This window comes from Synchiropus splendidus, chromosome 6 (assembly GCF_027744825.2).
Source record: "Synchiropus splendidus isolate RoL2022-P1 chromosome 6, RoL_Sspl_1.0, whole genome shotgun sequence".
Taxonomy (NCBI): domain Eukaryota; kingdom Metazoa; phylum Chordata; class Actinopteri; order Syngnathiformes; family Callionymidae; genus Synchiropus; species Synchiropus splendidus.
In genome coordinates this window covers 10934357-10957117 of record NC_071339.1, presented here as the reverse complement: position 1 = coordinate 10957117, position 22761 = coordinate 10934357, and the positions used below count along the sequence as shown (strand labels likewise).

The following is a 22761-nucleotide window of genomic DNA, read 5'->3' as shown; positions in this document are numbered from 1 at the left end:
ACAAATGTAAATGACAAAGACAAACTCCTGAAGAGCAAGTGTTGTGTGTGTGTCAGTAGGCAGGTGGTGCTGCAGGTTTCCTCTTAATGTCATCTCCATCCCTCAAGCCACGGTCATGATCATCTCAGCACTCTGCACCTCTTGTTCCAAACATTGGCATTTTCCTCACACAAATAAATGCTCTTTAAATACAGAATTTAAGGGCTTACTACTCTGATCTTGCAACTCATAGTTTTTTACCCACGGTTATATCATGACTGATTAATATCCTGTGTACTAGTGCACATTGGCGCCTTGAATTTCCTTGTTGGTTAAGCTCTGAAGACCTTCTACACTGCAATGATCCAATTGAAAATGAGCTCTTTTGATGCCAAAGGAAACAGGCCCTTCGGTGTTTGTCTGGTCTACATGGCAGTCATTAAATCTAACCCACTTTCTGAAGGAATTAGACTCAGATTTTTCAGGCCAGTACGAGGCATGGCTGGTTTTTGGGTTTGCGGATCACATTGCCCTGTTTGCTTGGCTGTAGATGAGCAGTCCGCTGTGATAGTTTCAATTTAAAACAAGTGCTTTTGATGGATGTTAGTGACTCTATCACCAAGATAATGGTGTTTGGGGAAAAGTTCCTGCTTCAGATGTCACATTTTTCTTCTTCTCAAGTGAGGGAAGAATGGTTTTTTTTCGGTCAGAGAGTGATGCTCTCCGATGACATGACTCTCCTCTCAATAAGTGTAAAATAGTTACAAACGGAAACAGGCATCTTCAATACACTCAAAAATAATATTCGGGTAGATACCTGACTCCTCTTCCCACTAAGATCAACATGTGTTGCTGTTTTTTTTGTTTATGTTTTCTTTTGCTTTGTGTGGGAGATGTAGTTAACGTGGGGAGCATGAGCTATAAAGTGCTCCGGTAAACCCTGGTGACTTAACATAACCGCCATAACTTATGGATGAAATTCAATTCTGAAGATAGCAACACTGACTATACCGCCTGTCTTTTCCTCCTTTTCATGACATTTAGGAATGAAAACACCAACATGCCAGACTCCATAAGTGTTCCAGAGAGTTGTCTGTTCCAGCTTACGTGCCTCACATCTTCCATCCCTCTTTCAACTCACTCTTCCATCTTCAAGGCAACTGTCACCTGAACGGGCAGTGCTTTCTTTTAAAACCGCGTCCAACACGTGAACCTCACAGGCAGCGTTTTACAGTCCTGTGGTTGAGATTTACATTTTTATTAGATGCTGGCAGGACATATATATATATGACATTTAGCAACGTGTTAGGAAATAAATATGAGAACGGTAAGCTGAATACGCTCTGAGCAAATGCATGTTTGTTGACTGTGAAAATGATGTGAAGTAAAAGCTGCTACAAAAGCAGCAGCGTGAGGTGAAGACAGTAATGAATGTAAAAAGTGTGCATCAACAATAAAAGTAAAGTAAAAAAAACACCATTAAAAGAAAGTAATATCGAGAAGAAATAATTGGAAGTAAAAGGGAGCATTGTGTCGACAAATATCCAAGTAAACAAATGAAAAACATTGTTGCGGCAGAGCGCAGCACTTGTCAGAGCGGGTTGAGATAAACCCTGGTTTGAGTGGAATTTCACGGAAACGTCCCTGTTGTCAGAAGACGATACTTGCGTGGAGTTATCATCAAGCTGGATAATGACTTCTCCCCGCCTGTAATTAGCCCTACCTGTCTTGCCGTGTATGTAATGACTCAGTCATGGTGTGTGTTTTATAAGTCAACTGTTGCCTCAGCCACTCCATGAGCGTCTGACTGACAGTCTTGCCTGGCAACTGTCTCCTTCCCTCCTGAGAGAATCGGAGAGCTGAGCGCTGTTAGCACTGAACACAGAAGACATCTATTGATTTTCTACTTGTCTATTATTTTTTGTTTTTCGCAAAGAAAAAGCCAAGTAACAACGTCTTGTGCGTGTGTGTGCGCGCGTGCACGTGCACGTGCGTGGGCTTGTGAGAAGCAGATCTGCTGTGCTCACGCAGGAGAGTGTTCATGTGTGTTCATGAAGTTTCCCCTATTAGCTCCTCACTGTGGAGGTTTGAACAAACCCAGTGTGTCCACACAGTTATGTGAAGTTGAATTCATGTCAACAAACAGCAACTCGCACGTCTCAGTAATTGGAAGGAAGCTGACGGCTGGATGAAATCAAGTGCCTCCATTGTGTGGTCTGCGCCAAACAGTGTCTGTACACTGCAAACTATACATATACGTGTATATATGTGTAGAAATGACAATGTTTCTGGAATAAAGTTTCTCTATTTTCCTCACTCATTTTTTTTTGGCAAAATAATATCTCACTTTCTGGAAGTGCTCCGACTTCCCAGTGGAATCACTTGGCTCTGCACCTGTTTAAATGAAGACATCGCACTTTATTTGCCTGTAGTGAATGGTATACTGTGTGCATGTGCTTCATACTTGGTAAGGAAAACAGGACAGAAGAGAACATTCTGTTCTAGTTTTGAGAATGACTCCAGTCTACATGCAGTATGTACAATAAAGTCTCCAGCTTCATAGGACATGAGAGTCTGGCATTAGTTGTAATATAATTATTAGTGATAACAGCATTGTTGCAAAACAACTTTCCTTACAAGTCAAAGTTCAGTTATTACTCTGTCTCAGTCATTCCTGTCTCAAATTGCAAAAAGCAGTGGGTCTTAAGAGGACGGAGGCTGCCTGCAACCGATCATCCCTTTCAGCTATGAGCCACTGTCCTGTTAAACTGTCTCAGTCAAACCGTCTCTTTGAATCTGGAACCATTTCAGATCAAAGAAATTCCTCTTACGGACAACAACATCATCAACGTCATGGTCTACATCATGAAGAGCGTGGCTTGGTCATGAGTTGATCGTGTCATGGTGTTGTTGAATTCTCTGAGCGCTGTCCATGACTGACTGGATTTGTCTTCAAGACCTTGTCTTGTCTTTCTTGTCCTCCATGTGTTGAGCTCTCTCTGTCCGTCACTTATTTCGCCCCTTACTGTGTTTCAGAACTTACTGACCACTCACAGCTGAGCAACAGAGAAGACTGAGGCCAAGTTTGAAGATGGGAAACTGCCGCGTCCAGACTCTGCCTGCTGCAATCCGTCCGTCCCTCCGTCAATTCATGTCAACACTAGCGCTTCTTATGTCACCCTTCATGACTTTCGGAGAGTTTTTTTCCCCCAACTCCACGGCGCCACCTGTTGATTTATTATTCAGGAGTTGTGCGGGCCCATCCCTGCTAGCTGAAATAAATTCCAGTCATCGAGGTTGCTTGTCTGTCTCTTGATGCATGCTACACACCAGCCTCCCAAAATGATCTCATTCAGCATAGACTCGTGCCGTTGTTATTTAAAGCAAGGATTAGCATCTGTCTCTTTATTTTAGGTTTGCTTTGGAACAGGTAAAGGCTGGATCCTGATGGCACTCCAGCAGCACACTTGACAGTATGCATAGTGTCCTTTCTCCCTGTGTTTCCATGGTGACAGCAAGAAATAGCTTTGGTTGCAAGGTGTGGAGGAACCTTTGCGATAACCCTTAAGGTCAGCGCACCAAGCTTGAGCCCACACACTTGACCCCCCCTTCTCCCTCCACTGCCGCCGTACGTGCGCTTTAAAGCAGGAGCTTCACTTAAGAGGCATTTCCACTTACATATGGACATGCTTGGCCGAGCTGTGAGTGACAGGGGCGTTTTATCACACACAAGCAGTCACACTACCAACAAACAGAGAATATTAATGCCCCCCTCAGTAGATATGTGCGATCACACAGGTGTCTGTTCGTACACCCATGTGTTTGCAGTGTGTCTGCTGGCCCTTACATACTATATCGCTCTGATAGGACTGAGTTAGCTCGGCCGATCTGATCTGAGTGTCCTGTCACGTGACCAGTGCTGTTAAAAACCAGCATAAACCGGAAAACCTGACTTTAATGAAACAGAATGTACAATGCAACGTCTGAAATTTGTGGACTTTCAGATGAGGATCGTAACCAAAGATGTTGCTATTGATCACTGCTAGTTAGAGATACAGAGTCATCCACCAGCTTGGTACAGTGATCAGCACTTTGGATGCCATGGAGTCAGTAAGGCAACTTTGACATGATATACGTGATCATTCTTTCTATGGTCATCAAAGTTTTTTTTTTACATGTAATTGAATGCCGTGTTTTAGATTAGATGATCAAGACACATGATCTCCAGCCAGTCAGACAGTAACCAGTCCCTCCAGGAGATGGCGATGTTGTGATCGTAACCATGAGAGCAACTCCTACCAACCCCGCCAGTTCAGTGAGTCTCTGCAATATCGTCCCATCGCAGCAACATTCCTTCCCATTCCACCAATGACTTTAGTCTCCTGTCGCCCGCCCCTCTACGCAGCATGTGCAGCATCATATTCCCTCCCTCCTGTTGAGATGAAGTCATGTGCGACACCAAACGCTCACATTTGTCCACGAATATTGCCTCCAAGGGTCGCGATTCAGATGCGAACGATTCTGAATCCGAATCCAAATTCCGATGACTCAAATGCAGAATAGACAGAACTAAAAAGCAGAACTCACTAGTGGAGCGCGCTGTCACCTGGACACTGTATGGGGCGGACATAAACAAACATGGCTGACCACGAGATCCACATCTCTCCTCGCTATTTCTGACTCCCTACATCGGGACTCCGTGTAACACATCAGCAGTTACTGTTTTAATTGGCTGCATTAATGAACAACTCTGGTGACACTGACACACACGCAAACATTCTCAACCTTTCGCTGTCAGACTCCACCCTTGTGAGGAGCTCCGTAACAAAACAACGAGCACTCACGACACGCTGTCAGCTCAGAAACTGCTCACGGAACATCGTCATAAAAAAGCTTATTTTGTCTTCAGTTTTTATTTAGCATGAACAGTTATTTATTTATTGTGTGTCAGTCTTCATTGCACTTGAAAAAAAAGTGTTTTGCAAATAAAGCATATTTTGTTAAAATCATTGCAACCTGGAGCTTTTTTATGCTTAAAACCTGACACGAGTCTTTTACAAGCTCATTTATAAATGTCGTTATTTTCCGTCATGATGTTCCAGAATCATAAATTTCAAAGCAGTTAAAAAAAAAGATTTGTCTCAGAATCAGGCATTTTTGGCCGCAACAATCAATACAAAAGTCTGTAGAATCCTGGAGCGACTGAAGCGTACCTAAAGTATCAACAGAAACACGACTCACATCTGAACCAATGGCTCACAGAGAGTTGCCTATTGTGGACAAGGAAACCCTGGTGGGAAGGTCTACAATGTTGGTTGGAAATGAATTGCATTTGTGTAACATAGTGAACAAGCTTTGACCCTTAGAGAAATACATCTGCAGCTACCAGTTTGGGTCATCGCACGACCGACATTTGCAGGGCCATTCCCACCATAACCAAAACAGCAAACCTGCTGAGGTTTCACAGTGGAAAAGAATGAGGTCTTATGGTGTGTCTAATGGCTCTTACTTGTAGAGCCAAAGTCGCCCAGTCACACACTGACGGCATAGGCTACGACGCAACGTGCCTCTTGAAACGCCAGGGTTAAGTGTCTTGCTCACAACGGCACAAACACGTCGGGAGCTGGGCTCGAACCGGCCACCTCTCGGTCACAGTCGGATCATCTGAGCTTTGTCATGTGTCATCAACCCTCACACACACCATAAAATAAGATGCAGAACTGAGCATTGTGTGAAAATAATGCTCACACCTGCGCTCTGAAGCTTTTCTTTTGCCTTCACCGCTCCACACACGGTGTCACGTCAGTTAATCAAATCGATCAAGGTGATGATCGATTTGTTTGCTTTCATTCAACCGGCTTGTGATACAATTGATTGTTTCATATGTAACAGCGTTATTGGCCAACGTCCGATTCCTGAGTGTGTGTGTGTGTGTGTGTGTGTGTGGTAGGTCTTATCAGCCCGTCAGTCAGTGGAGGGAGCGCCGTGGACAAACAGCCCCTCACCAGGGATCAGGTCTCGGAGCCAGAAGATATGGTGCACACATCACCTATATTAAACTCAGTCAGCTGACTTTCATCTCCCTCCCCTCCCTCTGACATTTCTTTAGAAATACCATCCTTTATTCACTCTGTTATTGCCGTCTCCCATTCAACACTTCTCTGATTAAACCAGATTCTGAAAAGAGCAGGAGCTGCTATCTGCCATTTGGCTTTTATTACAAGCCCACAGTCTTTAATTAAATTGGCGGAATTACAGAAAAAAAAACAGGGATGTTTTGCCAATATATTGAAGAATGCCGCACAAAAGGTGGGACAAAGAAGAAGTGGGATTTATGAGATCTCTGGATTATTGTGTCAGCGTGGGAATGGATGAATGCAATCTGGACGGGGAGAGGATCCAGACCAGTCGTCTGTTGGTGGCGCTTCAAGTGGGCTTTATTTCTTTATTTTATTGTCACGACCCGTGCACTTCACTCTGCCAATCCCTCCTATTCCCGCCCTATTACTGCGAGGGAAGTGGGATTGAGGTTGCTATAGCAACCACCACCATTTTTGATTGGGTAAAATTGCTGCAATGTGAGGGTGGAAAGTGGCTCCTTACACTTCATAATGTGCCACTATTGATTTCCATTTCTTGCCCCTTTCTGCATCCACTTGTCACTGAATGTGCATAAGCAGCAGCGTGGACGGGCGAGACGCACACATACCCACACACACACAACAGTCAGGACTTGTTTTTGCTTGTTAACCAGCGTGTCCTTCGCTGAAAAGGAATTGACTTTTTTCGAGCCACATCTTTCAGAAACAAGATTCTCATACATATTTCACATTCACCAATTTGCCCTGTCAATATTTGTGTCTGTAAAATCAAATATTTGTCTCGCTGGTGAGTAGTCCTGCAGGATTCGAGGGGAAATGTTTGCAGCAGGATTGTTATTAAGGCCAATGATTTCTGCTATTTTCAGGGGCAAATCCCAATCCAAGTTATGTAGCTGACAGATTAATATACAGTGGTACCTCGGTTTTCGAACGTCTCAGACTTCAAACAAATTAGAGTTTGAACAAAAATTTCAAGATTTTTTTGCTTCTGATTTCAAACGTAAATCCAGAATTCGAACTCCCCTGAAAAAAGCCGGAAAACATAACGTGCGCGGACCGATCAGCTGACCCACGACACGCTTTGTTATTGTGTATAACGCAGCCTCTGTGTGCAGACGTGTCCCGTTAGCTACATTTACTGAGTGTTTATTCTTCATATTGAGGTGTAAAACCTTTCCTGTCTCCACACTGGACCGTGGTAGAGTGTCACAGGGGAGGTGCTCGCTCTCCACACCTCCGAGGCTGGAGCACACACTCCAGGGTTTGATGTCCTGTTGTGGGCTGGAGCTGGGACAGGGATGAGGCGAGTCTGGGACAGAGCGTTACTTGGTTTATGACTTTGTCACAGCCAAACTGCACAGAAGCGCACATTCAGAGCTGGACACGCACCGGGCACCTCTTCACTTCTGGAGAGACGCCACTCACTCGGCAACCCCTCCCACATGCAGCGGCCACACACATAGAGGAACAGCGCACCTGCAGCAGACACTCTACATTCACTCCTACAAAAGCCTGTTTTAAGGCTCGGAACACATTATTTCTTTTTCCATTCATTGTAATGATTCAGATTTCGAACAATTCGCTTCTCGAACAGCCATCTGGAACGGATTGTGGTCGAAAACCGAGGTGCCTCACCTAAAAATCACCTGTTCCTCATTCAGTACGAGGAACTGTGTCTTCATGGAAGCCACGTCCATGTCACTTTACTATCGGTCATACTGGCTGATTACAGGTGAAGAGGAGAGTGCAGGCAGGGTGGACAGGTGGAGACGACTGGCAGGTGTGGTCAGTGACCAACAAGTGGCAGCGAGAGTGAAAGTGTAGCTCCATAGGACCGGCCATGGTGTTTGGTTTAGAGACAGTAGCCCTGACACAAAGGCAGGAAGCAGCGTTAGAAGATGCTGGGAGTGATTTAGAAACCGAGGGACATGAGGTGAGGTTTGGAGACCAAGGGTGAATTCAAATTCCCACCTTAACCCTCAAGCTCAACCCTCAATCTTAACCCTCAACTTTAGCCCTTAGCCCTCAATACCAAGTGTTAAGGGCTGTGTCTGCCTTAGAAATGGGACACAGATGCAGATTCGTCCTCACACTGTTGAGTATTACACAAATACAGCATTCAGTCTGTCAAATCAGAAGAAGATGAGTGATAAAAGATTGTGGAATAATAGCAAATGCCATGCCACACTGAGGTAAATAATCCATGAAATGGGTGTAAATTAAAGTATAGTTTTCATCATATTTATTTCCTGTAAGAAAGAAAATACGTATATTTCTACCTTGCTTTCTTTGGATTATTGGCTTGAAATACACAAAGCATTCTGGGTAACTTTAAGTTAAACTTCCTGAGAATTGGGACAGTCCTTGCTCTTCTTGGGGGAGTGTGTTTTTGAGGATCAGGACTTAGGTTGTGGATTAAGCTGCACGCCTATGGACAAAAGCGATCAGTCATACAGAATGCTGAGGAGGTGAAGAGGAGAGTGCAGTCAGGGAGGACGGGTGGAGCCAATGAAAGGGAAGCTCCATAGGACCGGCCATGGTGTTTGGTTTAGAGACAATAGCCCTGACACAAAGGCAGGAAGCAGCGTTAGAAGAGTCAGAGTCGAGGATGTTCAGGATTTCATTGGAGAAACTTGGACAGATTAGAAACCGAGGGACATGACAAGTTTGGAGACAAAGTTAGGGAGGCCAAACTCAGATGGTTTGGAGAGGTGGAGCGGGAATATGTTGGATGCAGAATGAGGAAGAGGATGTGATAAGTGAGGAGAAAAAGGTGACATTAGATGCCTGAACTGCCTGAAGATCTTTGTCCTGTCCAGTGTAGTCGGCCCAGTGTCGCGTCGCTCCTCTTACTGCTGCGTGTGTTCACTGCAGAGAAGTTGACATTAGCAATACGAAATCATTAAAATGCACTTTGTGAGCAACTTTTTATGATCCATTGAACATGTATCACACGGGTGCTTCAGTGGTGCACAGGATTTTGTTGCATGTTACCGAGGATATTTTGGTGTTATTGGAGTCTGAGCCACTTCAGCCGAGCCAAGAGTGCGTAGGAACGCTGGGTCTCTTTCAGGACGCAGGCAACAGGAGCTTGTGGGATGCGGGAAGAGAAGTGAGCGTATCGTGTTATTTCAACTCTAAACATTTAATCTGGACTACATATAGGGTGAGGAGCTCCAGGAGGGCGTGCTGCTGTGAGAGGTGTTGGCACCTTTCTGGGCCTCTGCCATGTGGAGAACATCCACTGCCAATATAGATTTTTTTTTTTTATTTTCTCTGGATACTCCACTTCCCTCACGCATATCTAAAGATATGCGTGTTTGTGTATGGATGGTGTGTGCCCTGCAATGGACTAGCGACCTGTCCAGGGTGACCAATGGACAGGTCAATGACCCGCAACCCTGAACAGGACTAAGCGCTGGTTAACTGACTATGGCTGCATGTACTCAGCGACCCTCATGTGACTTGTCTTTTTAGCGGGTCATATTAGGGTCAGGTGAAGGTTGAGGTGAAGATCTGACCAGTGTCCACTGACAGCTGAGCTTTCACAGGCCTTGTACGTCCGAGAAGACGGGATTCTGGCAGAGGAACAGGCCTAACTCAAAGCCGAAGATCTGACCCGGCACTAAAGGGAGACGAGGTGGGAATGAGGAGAAAGTGATCAGGGATTAAGCTCCCAGTTGTGTGACTGAGGGCAGGAAGACAGTGATATCTGGAGGTGGAAGGAGAGGCAGTCCGCTGTGATCTGTGAGAGCCGCTAAATGGCGGCCTGTCCTTCTTTAATGATATTACGCTGCTGAATACAGAGAATCTGACATGGTCTGAAGCTGTTTGAGCCCAGTGAGAGGAGCTTGCAGGCCAACACACCTCCTTAACCCCTTTCAGCGGTCGCCTCAGAGGCTGACGGAATGAAAGAGCGTGCACATGTGCGGAAGACTTGTTCTGGGCGCGCACACGTCGGCCACCTCCTAATCCTGCCCTGGTAACTGGAATCAACCAGCTGTCTTATCTCTCCTCCTGCCACACATGCTCTCTTTCCTCGGGAAACTATTGTCCCCTCCGCACCCCGCCCTCTCTTCCACTTCCATTATTGAGCTGCTCAGCCCCAGACTTTAATGCCTCATTATTCTGTATTTAGGGCTCGGAATCGTCTCTTACGCTGGCAGAAAGGGCTAACATGGATTCGACATGTCTTTGCCGCTTTATTGGCGGCTGCGCACGGGATTTGTGAGATTTCTAAAAGCGGAATGAAACTGCTGCATCACCAGACACGCTGCCAGCCAGCGCCACGAACAAAGCCGCACGACGACGCTCCGCCTTATTGTGCCTGAGTTTAGTTAAATTAACCCGAGTCTGAGGCCGTGCTCCTCACAGGGGTGCACTGGAGCACCATGAAAGGAGCCAGGGATTCTCACCAGATGACTGGAGCGAGATGAGGGACAGAGCGGCGAAGGCTCAGGTGGTCGACTGAATCAAAGAAAATCACTTCCTTTGTTACACGTTCAAACACCACACGCAACGTCAAGCAGGTAGGATATGAAATCACCTCAGGTGCTGGCAGGCAGAGTGCGGCCCATGGGCCACATGCGACCTGTGTTTGTCTGGTCCTCACAAGGTCAGAGCAAAACCATGAATGAAATAGTACTTTCTTCTATACCATTTGCATTACAAGGCATTTTTAACGCCTTCTTTTTTTATTTTTTCTCCGCCATTTTATGCCACTACTTTCTAAAAAGTGCACCATAACCGAACCAGAACTTATGGGACTGAAGTCCAGGCTGAGGACTCCCTGCAGTGACGAAGCACAGCTGACCACCCTCTCATGCTTCTTGGCTGGGAGTACGGTTACATGACGGCCCTGAAAACCAAATTATAGCATGTAAATATCTTAGTCCAACGACTTGAGAGAAATTCAGAACTCTGTCCACAGACTTCAATCCATAGCTCCCTGTCTCCACCCATTTAGGTGTGTTATGTTGGGAGCGCGGGGCCAAATCCAGTTGCAGTGATGTGAGAGTCACAGGTCGCAGGATGCGAGTCAAAATACAACGATTTAATAAACAATACAAAATACACAACAAAAGGCCTCACTGAAACTGGGAAGAGTCCACAACAGAATGAGTCCAAAACGAAAAGCATCACTGAACCGGGAGAAAGAATGCGGGCAGAGTCTGTAAGAAGAGAACACACACACCATGAGTAATAAAACACAATGTAAACTATCGAGGTCGTCAAAACGAACGCACACGTAGAAAGTAACAGAGAGAAAACCAGGAAGCCACGTGGAGCAGGGAGATGAAGGGAATCAAAATACAAAGGATCAGAGCAAAAGGGTTTAGAAAAAGGTGAACAAAAGATCATTTCAACGACAGATAAAGCTTACGACGGACAGAGAGTAAACAAACGGACCGAATTACCAGTGGGACAAATGGGGTCGATCTGGCACCTGTTGCTGGAGTCCAGAACTGACATGGAATCCATGCACGTCACACATATACACTGTAGGTAATAAATGAAGCAAGAGGTTGAGCAGTCAAGTGGATCTGAGTGAGTTGAGTGGATTGATTTGAGTTGTAGTTTCCTCAAACTAACTTAAAAAATTTAAAAAAGAAAAGAACAAATGCAATGCACACTGCAGTGCTAAATTAGTTACATTGACTTAAGATATGGTTTTATGTCAAATCTGGTCTACTCAGTCTAATAGTCATGTTGGAATGCTCAATTCATTGACATTCTTTTATTGCATCTCACTGCAGTATTTCTTCTAACTGAAAATAAATAGCCTTCCACCCTTACTGTTGGTCCCTCAGCACAGTGGCTTGAGTTTGTGCCGCAGTGGTTTGCATTCTCACTCCAGACAGCCACAGAAAGCAGCAGAAAAGTCACACAGACAAGGCCTGTGCCTGAAAGCTGGTGAGAATTGTGAGGCCCGTGGGCATCGATCCTGCCTCCTTTCAGCCACCATACATGGTGAACACCTGTCTTTGATCACCCGGTGCCACTGCTGTCACGCTCACACTGGAGATGAATATTTCAATAATCGCCTACAAAGGGAATCTGACCCAGTATCTGCAGCCAGACTTGTAGCGATCCTGGCTAATGAAACAGCAATAACACTCCCCCAGAGTCGTGAACAAACTTCAATCATCTCAATATTCTGCCCAGGATTCACTCACTCTTCATTTGTGCTCGCAAACCCTGTCAATAATGGCTGCAGTCCGTTTGTATTATGATGCTATCGGCTCACGTAGACGGGATCTTATCGGCTTCGTCTGTGGCACAAAGAGAGCGTATGCGTGACTCACTCCACCAGCCACTCAACAGCCTCCAACATCTTGGCGTCATCTGATAGACTTCCTGTGTCAACAGAGGCTTTGATTAAACCGTGAGCGCAGCTGCCGGGCCCCAAAAAGAGATGAGAAGCTGAAGCCTCCGAGACAGTGGCCGCCTCAGCGGACAACATCGACCTAATAAGCTCTGGTTAAACAGCAAGTTTCAAGTCCAGGTTCAGTCAAGAGGCGAAGGACTTTGACTCCTTTGTTGCTGGCCAACTGGAAATGAAACATTTAGTGGAAACGCAGATGCATCTGCAGCAAGAGAGATGTTCTGTTGCTGCTGAGCCCTTCATATTTGTATCCCTCATAATATAAATACATCACGTAAACAAACTCTTGGGTTTTAATTATTCCGACCGACTCTGTCTCAAAGCAATAATAATAATAATGAATCTGGTAGATGGTCGGCCTCATTGAGAAGGCTCTGTTGCCCCAAGATGTAAGTCTTGACTTGGGGACCAGCAGCAAAAAACCCACCTGAGGATCTTCAGGTCCTGCCTGGCTTAAAGGGGTGAGACTCATTTCTGTCTGGGCTTACGTTGCCAAGGGTCCGAGGCTCCTACCTGGGAGGCTGGAAGAGTTTGGTGAAGGGAGAACCGGTACAGATCTGGATACAGACGGAGCCAGGACCAAACGGAGCAGTACCACTGGAAACCTTGGGGGGGCAGTGTGGCTGTTACTACCCGATTTGTAGCTCTAATGAGGCACAAAAAAGACAAACCAAATTCTCCTTCCTCCAGTCGCAATGTATTTACTGACCACCACCTCCTACTACGCTCTGTTTTCCTCTTTTGTGCAACAGGTGCACGATCAATACTTCTTCCATAGTTGCCATGTTTGTTTTGGAGTTTGTTGTTGTCACAAACTTTTGACTCTGGGCTGCTCCCCCCAGTGGATATATTGGTGAACTGCAACACAAAGAACGCATGGAAGCACGTGATCAGTGATGGTGACATTTTTGTCAGTAAAGGGAGCATGAATGGGCCTGACTGAGGTGTACTGACTCCATCGATGGCATGGTTAGTGGACAGAAAATGGCATCCAGGACCAGCTGGACTAGACTCGTGGGAATTTATGGGAAGATTTGTGAGCGTCTTCGGGGGTGTGGGTATAAGCCAACCAATGAGCACCATTGAGTGCTCAATGGAACGGGGACCTAAAACGGAGCTTTGCGGAACACCACTAGTAAATCTGGCTGTGGATGAAGAGTAGTCTGGGAAAGGTCTGACTGACACCGAGGAGGAGCAGTTGGGAGGTGGAGATTGTGCTGGTAGTGATAGACATATTCTGAAGGGCTCATTTGTTCTCCACTCCTGATGACCTTTTGACTCTAGAGTTAGCAGAGATTAAGTTTAAGAGGTATATATTTTTCTGCCTTCTGAATCTATAGCAGAAAACTGATTCACAATTCCATATTCTTAATTGAATTTAAACTTTCGAGGACTAAACTGATCTAAAGCTCTAGTCAGCGTGCAATAAAATGACTCTCTGGCCCGGTTTTGTCTCCCAGTCCTTGAGTTTAACTCATAAAAACCACATCACTATTCGTGGCCGCAGCTGCAACACGGGAGCTACAGTAAATAGAGAGGAATAATGAGGCTACTTCTCTGCGGGGACCAGAATGATATTTCAGATCACATTACATGAAGCATGATGCTGTAAATTGAATGTTTCATCCTGATACATGAAATAACTTTTCAATTTGCCGCTCAAGTCGGCTGTTTTGTCTTCCCCATGTGTTGGTGATTAATGGTAAGAAGGTGCCTGTTCGACCAGGAAACATTCAGAGCGTCATTTAAACCACAATTTCCTTCTCTCCCGCTGACTGTTATTTCAGCCTGGACTTCCTTCGCTTCAGCTATCAGTGCGGGTCCGTGCGATCAATTTAGCTGTGCTGATGGGCATGTGGGCCGCATCCATCAGGGCGGAATCGTGATGACAGCGAAGGGAAATTAATATTTACTAGCTTTTACGAGTGCACATGGTTTTATGGACTGCTCTCCCCCCTGGAGGCGGCGGAGCGGGTCCGTGGGCAGCTGCGGACGAGTGACAGGGTGGGGGACCTCCGAGTGAAGGCCCCCGTCTTTTCACCTGCCGGCCCGTGCCAGCAGGCGGAGCGCGTGCCAATCAGCGGCGCCCCGCGGGTCGCCACGGTCAAGTTTGGTTAGAGAACCATGGTGACAAGCGCCGAGAGCTTTTTTTAGACTCACTAATGAGCCTGTGTTTTAGATGTTCCTCCGTCTGTGTGTGTGTGCGCTCTGCTTTCATTCAAGCAACACAGCGGCAGCAGCTTATTTTACCGTTGTGCTGTTGGTTTCTGCTCTGCTGTTGTGGTGCTTCTGGAAAACGGAAGTTTCAGAGGTTCAGGAACAGAGGCAGGAAGCTGGAAGAGGCAGAGATGAAAGGGTTTTCAGTGTGGATCAAAGGACAACATCAGTAACGTTCAAGCACAGCAGCGGAGAAAGCGAGCGATGCCAGACTCATATGGAAAGTCAACCAATGAGGACATGTAGATTAAGGTGGACTATTGGGTAAAATGGGAGGCAATGCTCCTCTCTGCCTAAAGATGGCGACATTACTCTCAGGGTCAATGAGCGTCTCATCGCAGCAGGGCTCAACCCCTTCTGTCTTCAAGATCTAAACCCTCTGATGTCTTCCAGAGGTGTGGAAGGAGCCCAGCTCCGGGAGTCGCCTGTAGGCGGCGCTCTTGCGGAATGCCACCACAGCGATGCTTTTGATCCAAACACAATGGAGCGGACATACTCACGGTCGTCTGGATCAACTTTTAGAAAAAAAAAACATCTTCTAAATTCTAAATTCTACTGAAGATATTTTGCACCATGTTGGGAGGGAAAGTAAAGCCACAGTTTTGCTGCAGGAGCTTTCTTTTCATTAAAATATTCCCCAGAGACTTGGCTATCTTTGTACTTCTGAGAAAATATTCTTTTTGGTGGTGACACTTACTGCAGCTGTGGTGGCTACTGATATCACCCAAAATAACCTCAAGATTGAACCGTGTGTCATCTCCACACTCTGAACTGGACGTCCATCAGACTGCAGGGAAGCTTGAGAGGGTTCAGATGATACACTGCACCTGCAAATAAACTCCATGAATGAGATTATAAACAGTTGGAGTATCACGGACATGGATTAGATGACTGACTTGAACAAGACCAGCATCCACCCTGAGAGCAGCCACATGGGTGGGGCCATGCTTCCACCCTCCGTTTGCCACGACTGCCCATGAAATTGATTCCTTTTTAAATCTGCATGTGAGCGGCTTCTTCGACACACGTCCGTCCGTTACCTCTGTTCTCTGGCGCCACATGACCTGCTACGTGTGTGTCGTGTGGAAGATGCTCATTTCATGCTTCATTTGTCCCCTCGCAGGCCTCCTTAATAAACATGACCCATTGTTGCCGTTCTCTTTGTGACGCCGCCGTCACACACTTGTTTGAGTGTAATGCAGTGATGGGGACGCCATGGTTGTTAAGTATCAGGTAGGTGGAGGGTGGGAGGCTGAAATCTCAATCTTGGAATTAAGATACAAATACAATATGTGTTCTATTTACAAACAACTTTGATTACCATACTGTATTTATAGCAAGAATCCAAAAGTGTATTGACTGTTATTAGTCGACCAACACCATCACTTCTGTTCAATTCTGTCTTTGTTTTTTTTGTTGTTGCTTTTTTTCTTTTTCAATGGTTATTTATTTTTGTATTGCCACTCAGCAGAGGTTTATTTCATGGCCTGGGGGCCAGTCAAATTATTTTATGTTGCAAGGAAGTGCTATAAATACACCGTAAGCTATTGTGCTCCAAAAACTAGAACACCAACATGTTGGAATCGTGGTGTACTGAGAACAGCCTTTAGCGTTAGCAGTGTTGTTGATGGTGTGGTTGGTGTGTCTACACATCATTATGTGTGGAACGAAAGGAGCTCCATCCCAGGGCTGACCTAACCCCAACCTCAGTCTCTGTTACGTAACGCGCTGCCCACGGTGTCAGGATATAACGTGGAATAACATGCGCTTCAACTGAAAACCTAATGCGTCGACATGCAACGCTGAAGGCTGCCTTCGGCGTCAGTATAGGACGCATAACCTCAGAACACTACGCCACGGCAGTGAGGATGGGTTGGAAGTACAGAGATTTATGTTCAAGCACTTTCAGGCCAGCAAATGCTGAATATTACTGTCAATAAATCATGAGGAAAATTCCTGAAAATAGAGATCTGTAAAAGGTTATTTAATAAATTGGAAAGTGGATGAAGAAAAGTCTCTGCTGTTCTGACATTTTGTGGAGGAGGAGGATGGTTTCTGATATCAGATCCAGTTGAAGCTACACTTTACGACTCTTTTCTGAAATTAAATGTAAATATGAATTTAGTTTTGACTTGTAGATGTCTCCTTTAAATGCACTTATGAATACTGTTTTATGTACAATGCACCTCAATATTGAATTATTTTCGCATCAACGAGGACAAATTCTCATTTGGTACCACAACTCTGCGCCTCCTGTGTTGTTTGTTCTAGGACTGTTGCGCTCCACCTGATTGTGCTCATTGTACACTGTATATTTTAAATACAAATAAAATGAATATAGGGGTTTTTCTGAAGCACAAGATATTTTTTAATAACTTTAAATTTGAGACTTCAAGTCCTTGTCTGCCTGTGTGTCTTGCCTTGTGGCCAGGCAAACTTTTATTCATAGACCTGTGTCTCACTTATTAACAGACCTGTGAAGCAGCCTTTGTCATTTCGTTATTGATGTGCATTCGTCCTTCCAAAACAGCAGAGTTGAAGAGACTGGTCACACCCTTAAACACTCTTTTATTGTCCTTCACACTTTTGACAGGTTTCTCAGAGGAACCCGCTGTCTGTAGAGAAATGTTGAAGTTCTTCTTTTCTACTTACTACCATTATCCTCAAGTCAGCCTGCTCCACCTTCACCATCCTCTTCACACCACGTCCATGAACGTTGGTTGTCTTCCTCTACTTCTCGTCCAACATGAGCCCAATCTCTCCGCACCATCTCCTCACATTCGTTGCCTCTTCATCGTCTCTGCAGCGATCGAGTCTCTGATGTTTCGCTGGAAAATTCCCTTGAGCTCAGCAGAGAAGAGTTCATTTCCAGAGCGCATCAGTGCCGGAGAGATGAGGGCTGGATGGAGATGCGTGTACCTTTCTCTGCGCCTGGAATAATAATAAATGACCTCACACAGACCTGGTTGATGTTGGCGCTTCATTGACTTTAGCTTTAGCATTAGCTTAGATTTTAATAGCTAATATAAAGACAGCTCCGTTTTATTCAGTCGGCCAGCGAGCGCCCATTTGGCGTGAGAGAGTGTCTATACCTTGTTATTAACGGAGCCAACGTACGACAGCCACTAATCTATTTCCTTTCAGACGCAGCAGCCGGTAATCACTGTTGTATAGAGCCGCTCGCTCATCCGTCCGTAACGTGATCAAGGCGCATTATCGGAGTGTTTGCACGTGCTCGCGTGCAGGCCGCGGTGATTTTTGGTGCTGTTGAATGAAGCGGGTGTCACCAGCGTGCCTCGTGTCGCAGGTTTTAGACGCGGCGTGTGCGTGTCTGAGTGTGTGTGCGCCTGTGGCCCTTTGATGCAGCAGCTCCAAATGCAACACATTTTCTCGCAGCCTGTGGATTCATCTCACATTGTCATTCTGTGGAGGTCACACACGCTAATGTGTGAACATCACTCCTGTCTCCTCACAGGCAAATCAACTTTTCTGGTTTGTCAGGACACAATCGCCACTGTATCACAGACCAACTGAAGAGAGTCTTGCTAAAAACCCATTGGTGTTTTAATATGCAGCTGGTGTGGGGTGTTTTCACGAGTGCTGCCAGCGCACCTGATGAGGGACCGCGTTGCTAAAAGGGATGAAAAGGCAACACTTCTAATGGGGAATCCTCAAAGTCTTCTGCAATTGAGCCTGAAGCAATTCAGAGTTCACAGTCCTCCCCCAAGACTGTGAAACACATCACTTGAGGAATGGAGAATCAAACCTGCCACCGAGCCACGCGGCCCCGCCTCGGTCACCTTGTGTGAGACATGAAGGTTTTTCATTTGAGAAAGGTTTTCAGGAGCTCTCCTTCAAAATAAAAGCTCAGATCTAGAGATGACAATGTGAGCTAGTGTTGCAGTCAAGACCAAGACATCATCGAGACTGGTGAGTGTCAAGACCAAGCTATTTGGAGGTGGAGAAAATGCTGCCTTTTCTTTTGCAGTAATAAATGGATGTGTGTGTCTATATGAATTATGATTCATATACTTGGGGCCTGTCCCAATGCTCATGCTAACACTGGGTTTTGCGCGTTCAAACAAACAAAAATCCAGAACTCGAATGCCCCTGAAAAAAGCCGAAAAAACAACCGATCAGCTGACCCACGACGCTCTTTGTTATTGTGTATAACGCAGCCTCTGTGTGCAGACGTGTCCCGTTAGCTCCATTTACTGACTGTTTTTTCTTCATATTGAGGTGTAAAACCTTTCCTGTCTCCACACTGGACCGTGGTAGAGTGTCACAGGGGAGGTGCTTGCTCTCCACACCTCTGAGGCTGGAGCGCTCACTCCAGGGTTTGATGTCCTGTTGTGGGCTGGAGCTGGGACAGGGATGAGGCGAGTCTGGGACAGAGCGTGACTTGGTTTATGACTTTGTCACAGCCAAACTGCACAGAAGCGCACATTCAGAGCTGGACACGCACCGGGCACCTCTTCACTTCTGGAGAGACGTCACTCACTCGGCAACCCCTCCCACATGCAGCGGCCACACACATAGACGAACAGCGCACCTGCAGCAGACACTCTACATTCACTCCTACAAAAGACTATTTTAAGGCTCGGAACACTTTATTTCTTTTTCCATTCATTGTAATGGGAAAAATCGATTCAGATTTCGAACATTTGAACAGTCGTCTGGAACGGATTGTGGTCGAGAACCAGGTACCACTGTATTTAGTTTCCTGGGCTTCCTGTTGTCACTCACTGTGGACTCAAGTGTTATACATTATACCGCTAGCTATGTGTTGATTGCTATGTTTAATGTAACTAAAATAGCAGAATGGATTTTATGACATTTTGTTGATGATGGGGTGAGGGACTGATGACTAGATTTCAAAGGTTTTCAAGGCACACAGAGCACTTCAGCAGAAACCAGTCAGTCCTCAGTCGCAATAGGGCTGGTGAGCTACACTAGCAACAGCTGCCCTTGGGCAGACGGACGGAAGCTACCAGAATGTGGTGCTCCGAGCATCACCATGATTCACACACACTCACTCGTTCTGTCACTCTTTGTGTTGGTTACAGTGTAGCTCAAGCACCGCAACTGACAGATCAGCACCACTTTTTTCACACGCTCTGAACCCTATGGTGCAAACAACGATTCTGATGATTCATAGATTTTTATCGGCAAACAAGCTTCTTGCTACCAAAATAGTTGGCTTTGTCTTAGAATAGGTGTGTGCAATTTTGCCCTCCCCTGACTTAGACCAATGAAATCACATGCACTTTGTTTTCATTACATCTCTCAGTGCACTGTTTTCGCCTATGTGTTTTCCCAGGATTGCTGCCACTTCTCTGGTGTTCCCGCAGCTCCACCGCCACAGCCGGCTGCTCGTGGGTGTGGCCTATATTCGGGGGGGTGTCCGGAAATGACAGTAATTGTTCGTCATGCTATGTTGTGTGCGAGGAAGTGCCGTAATGCTACTGGCACCTGCTGTCCTATTGAGTTCATTGCTATCAACAATATTTTAAATGCTGCTAGCACTTTAGACCGGGTAACACATGCTAATGCTTATTTATTCTCAGAAATCTGTAATTATCATGCTGTTTAGAGTGAACCTTTGGTGACCATTCCTGGGAAAAATGTAGTGCGGCTTAACAACACACTCGTAAGTACTATATAATGAGTAACTACAGGTTAATATGCTGGTAATAAACGGATGAATAAGTAGTTTCTTTATGGTAATATATACTCTCTAATCTAAAGTGCGACCTAAATGTTAAAAGACAAAATAAAAGTTGGGTTTAAAAACTATGTCTTTAAAAAAAATTCTGATAGCATGAAAGTTGGGTGTAAAGTTGTGTCTTCGACAAAAGGCCACCAACTGTTTTTAATCATGTTCCATTTACATGCTTGGAAGCTAACGGCGTGAGCAGACTAAACATCCAAATTGAGGCAATAGCTGTTTACTTCCCAGCCCCAGTTATGTCTAATGGATCTGAGATTGATGTTTTGAGGAAGCAGCAGTGGTAGTTAAAGAACATTTAGCCGCTAACTGTGCAAAGAATTCTGCTAAAAATCCTGCAAGTCAGCTCCCTCGCAGAGAAGCCCATCCCTGAAAGCCCAGCGTTTGCTTGAGGGCACAGCGTCCGCTAATGGAGCTGCCTTGAAAAGACGAACGTTCGCCCAACAAAAAAACACTTGAGCCGTTGAGCAGTCGGGAGTTTTGATGGAGAACGTATAGCGGGGTCAATAAAACCACCTGACTTTGAGTGCCGTGATGAACCTTCAACCTGCTCCCTGTGTTTTACTGCGGAGACTGGGGTGACCACCGAGTGACCCTTGTGTTCCAGGACTGACAGGAAATTAAATCATTTATATTATTGACATTTTCAATCACATTCAAAGGTCAGATTATTTTTAAAATCTGCTAATGTGCTATTGATGTTTGGGTGAACAAATAAAGTTCAGCTGGTGACATCTTGATTCCAGTGTTTTTGTTGCACATTGCACCTTGTTTGAATACTAATATGCAGTATAATAGAAATCATAATTTTTCATCGTTCTGAGTCTGTCATTGTTGAGAAAGAGACCCATCTAGTGACATAAACATAAATGGCTCAGTGATGGGCTGATGAGACTTCATGAAACAGTGCCCTCACTATCACAGCCCAGTAGGTGGCGCTCGACGTTGAAAATGATGTGAGATTTCATCAATATTGTTGTACAAAGCCGAAGAAGTTCCAGCATTAGTGCCATATTGTGGGTCTCGAAAATGAGGACCCTGACTCATGAAGCCTCATAAGCCCGACACTGGTTCATAACCGTTTGTCCCCTAGTGGCGTCACTTTAGAAACAAAGGAAGTAGTGACGGAACCAACTGGTAGATTGAATCACGAGCAGATAGGAAAGTACATTTTATTCCACCAGTCTGAGCTGAAATGTTGGGCTTCGAACACAAGTCACGGCCGAGTGTGGGCTTCGGGTGGAAGAGAAAGAGCAGAAGTATTTGGAAGGATGATGTTTGCCTCTCAGGTGTTTGTCCGTTTATTGGAGAGCAGCCAGTGGGCCCAGACTCATTCGCTTCTCCTCTGGGAGTCTTTCCATCGGACTGCAGAGGAAAATTGACCTGTGACTAAAGCATTTCTTTTCCTCCTTTTTTTGAAGATGCCTATTATTAAATGGTCCAGCGAAGACTGAATGATTCACTGACAGCTTCCATCACATACAGTATATTTAGCTGCAACACATAAATATGAAAGTTATTCTAAGAGTTTTCATTAAAAAGCAGGAGCAGCTCACACACAAGTCTAGATTGTGTGATAGATAGATAGATAGATGGATAGATAGATAGACGATAGGTAGATAGATAGATAGACAGATAGATAGATCGATAGATAGACAGACAGACAGACAGACAGACAGACAGACAGATAGATAGATAGATAGATAGATAGATAGATAGATAGATAGATAGATAGATAGATAGATAGATAGATGGATAGATAGATAGACGATAGATAGATAGATAGATAGATAGATAGATAGATAGATAGATAGATAGATAGATAGATAGATAGATAGATCGATAGACAGACAGACAGACAGACAGACAGACAGACAGACAGACAGATAGATAGATAGATAGATAGATAGACAGATAGATAGATAGATAGATAGATAGATAGATAGATAGATAGATAGATAGATAGATAGATAGATAGATAGATGGATAGATAGATAGATAGATAGATAGATAGATAGATGGATAGATATATGTCATATCAGGAAAGGAAGTTGTTGATAGCTACAACAGCCAGATTTATAAAAAGATCCAAAGATTTTTTGGCTTCCTTTCATCCTCCTTTCTCTCATCTCGCTCTCAGTGTTCCAGTCACAATGGAGCTTTTTGTAAGTACAACGTGATCCGCTCTAGTCCATGTAACTGTTTTCTCAGGTCTCTAATGTGATTTCACCACCTCTCCTTCCAATTTTCTTCTTGCTGGCGCGCTGAGATGAAAAGCTTTTGGAGAGTTATGAAACACATTATTCTGTCTGAATCATGAAAGAGGGAGAAACACTGGTTTGTGCTTTGTC

The 22761-nt window shown here is 45.1% G+C and overlaps 1 protein-coding gene across 3 annotated transcripts in view; it reads left to right on the top strand.

Annotated features, from left to right (window-relative positions):
• LOC128761208 (MICOS complex subunit mic25a-like) overlaps positions 1 to 4938 on the top strand; it is a 40775-nt gene extending 35837 nt beyond the window's left edge. For all 3 annotated transcript variants that reach the window (XM_053869272.1, XM_053869273.1, XM_053869270.1), the window contains one exon: positions 3016 to 4938. In XM_053869272.1, the coding sequence (XP_053725247.1) occupies positions 3016 to 3056 (41 nt within the window). In that variant the 3' untranslated portion in view covers positions 3057 to 4938. The remainder of the gene's footprint in view (positions 1 to 3015) is intronic.
• The last annotated feature ends 17823 nt before the right edge of the window (positions 4939 to 22761 follow it).